The sequence below is a fragment of the Limulus polyphemus genome, unplaced genomic scaffold (assembly GCF_000517525.1).
Source record: "Limulus polyphemus unplaced genomic scaffold, Limulus_polyphemus-2.1.2 Scaffold762, whole genome shotgun sequence".
In the NCBI taxonomy this organism is placed as follows: domain Eukaryota; kingdom Metazoa; phylum Arthropoda; class Merostomata; order Xiphosura; family Limulidae; genus Limulus; species Limulus polyphemus.
In genome coordinates, this window is record NW_013666372.1 from 48,515 (window position 1) to 50,247 (window position 1,733).

At 29.2% G+C, this 1,733-nt stretch overlaps 1 protein-coding gene across 1 annotated transcript in view; it reads left to right on the forward strand.

The window, feature by feature from the left end:
- Nucleotides 1–1,733, forward strand: part of LOC106460381 (alpha-N-acetylgalactosaminidase-like) — a 22,474-nt gene that overhangs the window by 9,191 nt on the left and 11,550 nt on the right. The window contains exon 5 of the mRNA XM_013920075.2: nucleotides 63–157. Within this exon, the coding sequence (XP_013775529.1) occupies nucleotides 63–157 (95 nt within the window). The remainder of the gene's footprint in view (nucleotides 1–62; nucleotides 158–1,733) is intronic.

A 1,733-nucleotide genomic window follows, 5' to 3' on the forward strand; every position in this document is an offset into this window, starting at 1 on the left:
TATATATATAAAGAGAGAGAGAAATTAATCTGATATATTACAAATAATTTTTTCCACATTAGTCTACCCTCAAATGACCAAGGCACTGAACTCTTCTGGAAGGTCTATCGTGTTCTCGTGCAGCTGGCCAGATTACCAACGAGCTGAGGGAATGAAGGTACGAATACAACTTCCTTCTTAGAATATCGTCGTAATTCTCCATAAAATTTATTTGAAAAATATATTCTCCATTTTAAAAATTAGAATAGAAGCTAATGAAATTTGATAACTTTAATATAACTTTAATCAAAGTAACAAATATGAGGAAGTAACAGATGTGCGAAGATTAATTATAAAATCAACTTGAAAGTTGTTTGATGGTTGTATAATACCACTATGAGTATAAATGTAATTACAATTGAGAAAACATCTTCAACTCAAATGGTCTAGTTTTGAATGTAAATAGTAAATTTTACTATCAATACAGAAATGGACACTTGAGAAAAAAAAACGACATGAATAAAAAATGCAGTAAAACAGAGTTCGAATCAGACAGACTGTTTTCGCAACTCTTTGATATGCCTGTACTGTAGAACAAAGGGTGAATTTTTTATAACGAAAATTATGAACAGAAAATCAATATCTGAATTCATTTCGACTTTATATTTTTCACAAAATGTAAAAGACAAGAGCTTCTGAGAAACCTTTAGAATATCTTTTTCCGTATAATTTCTGCATTCCGAAGGATGTTGCTTTAGCAGTTTTGAGATGAAAGTGCTCTTTAGAAATGAATTAAATCATGAAATAAAGTTTTTTCAGTTTATATAAATAGATATTTCGTTAAAGCTCAACATTCTCATAATGAAATAATTAGTTAAAGTGCCATTAGAACTGCGTTCGAAAGGTAAAACTAATTTTATAAATAACATGAAATAGCTTATTCGACTTTTTAACTCGCGTCTTTAAATTTTCTAAATACATTTCAGTTTTCTAATTCCTCCTAAAGGACTCCAGCAATGGAAGACCATTATATGTATAATCTATTTCTGTATTGACAGGCTTATAGGAAATTTCTAACCTTTCGCTTACACTTATAACATCAAAATATAACATATCTAACACTATAGTTCTTTTGACACTCAAAGTTGCAGAAAAAAGATGTGTATAATTTCTTTTTACTGGTGCTTTGAAATTCTCCATTTTTTTGCACATTCGGTGAGGATTTATTTGTCATTAAATATGTCCATTCATCGGCATGACAACGATAAGATTTTATTAGATTAAAATAATCTTATATCTCATTATTTTCATATAATTTTTGTTGTAATTCCATGCATAAATGTAACTGACAACACATACTACAAATTTTACAAATTAAACCCACGTTAATCATCAGATCATTGTATACTATCTAATTAATTACGACCTCTCCTCACCTTGATTTCTGGAAAAATATATATGTATAACACGACATTTATTTACACATACAAAACAGAATAATCATATAACCTGTCAAGTAATTTCTTGAATCCTGTAAATGAACGTGTCTAATCATATCATATTAGTTTCAGAGGTTTCCATTTGGAGTGTCACTATTAAATGTCATTTCATTGGCTGGCTTTTCAAGGACATTTATTGTCAATCTGTTAATAGAAATTCGCCTGCTACGAGGATAATTATACATCAACTTCTAGTGAAATACCAATTGGGAATAAGGCAATTAACCCACTCATATATTGGATCAGCAATAATAA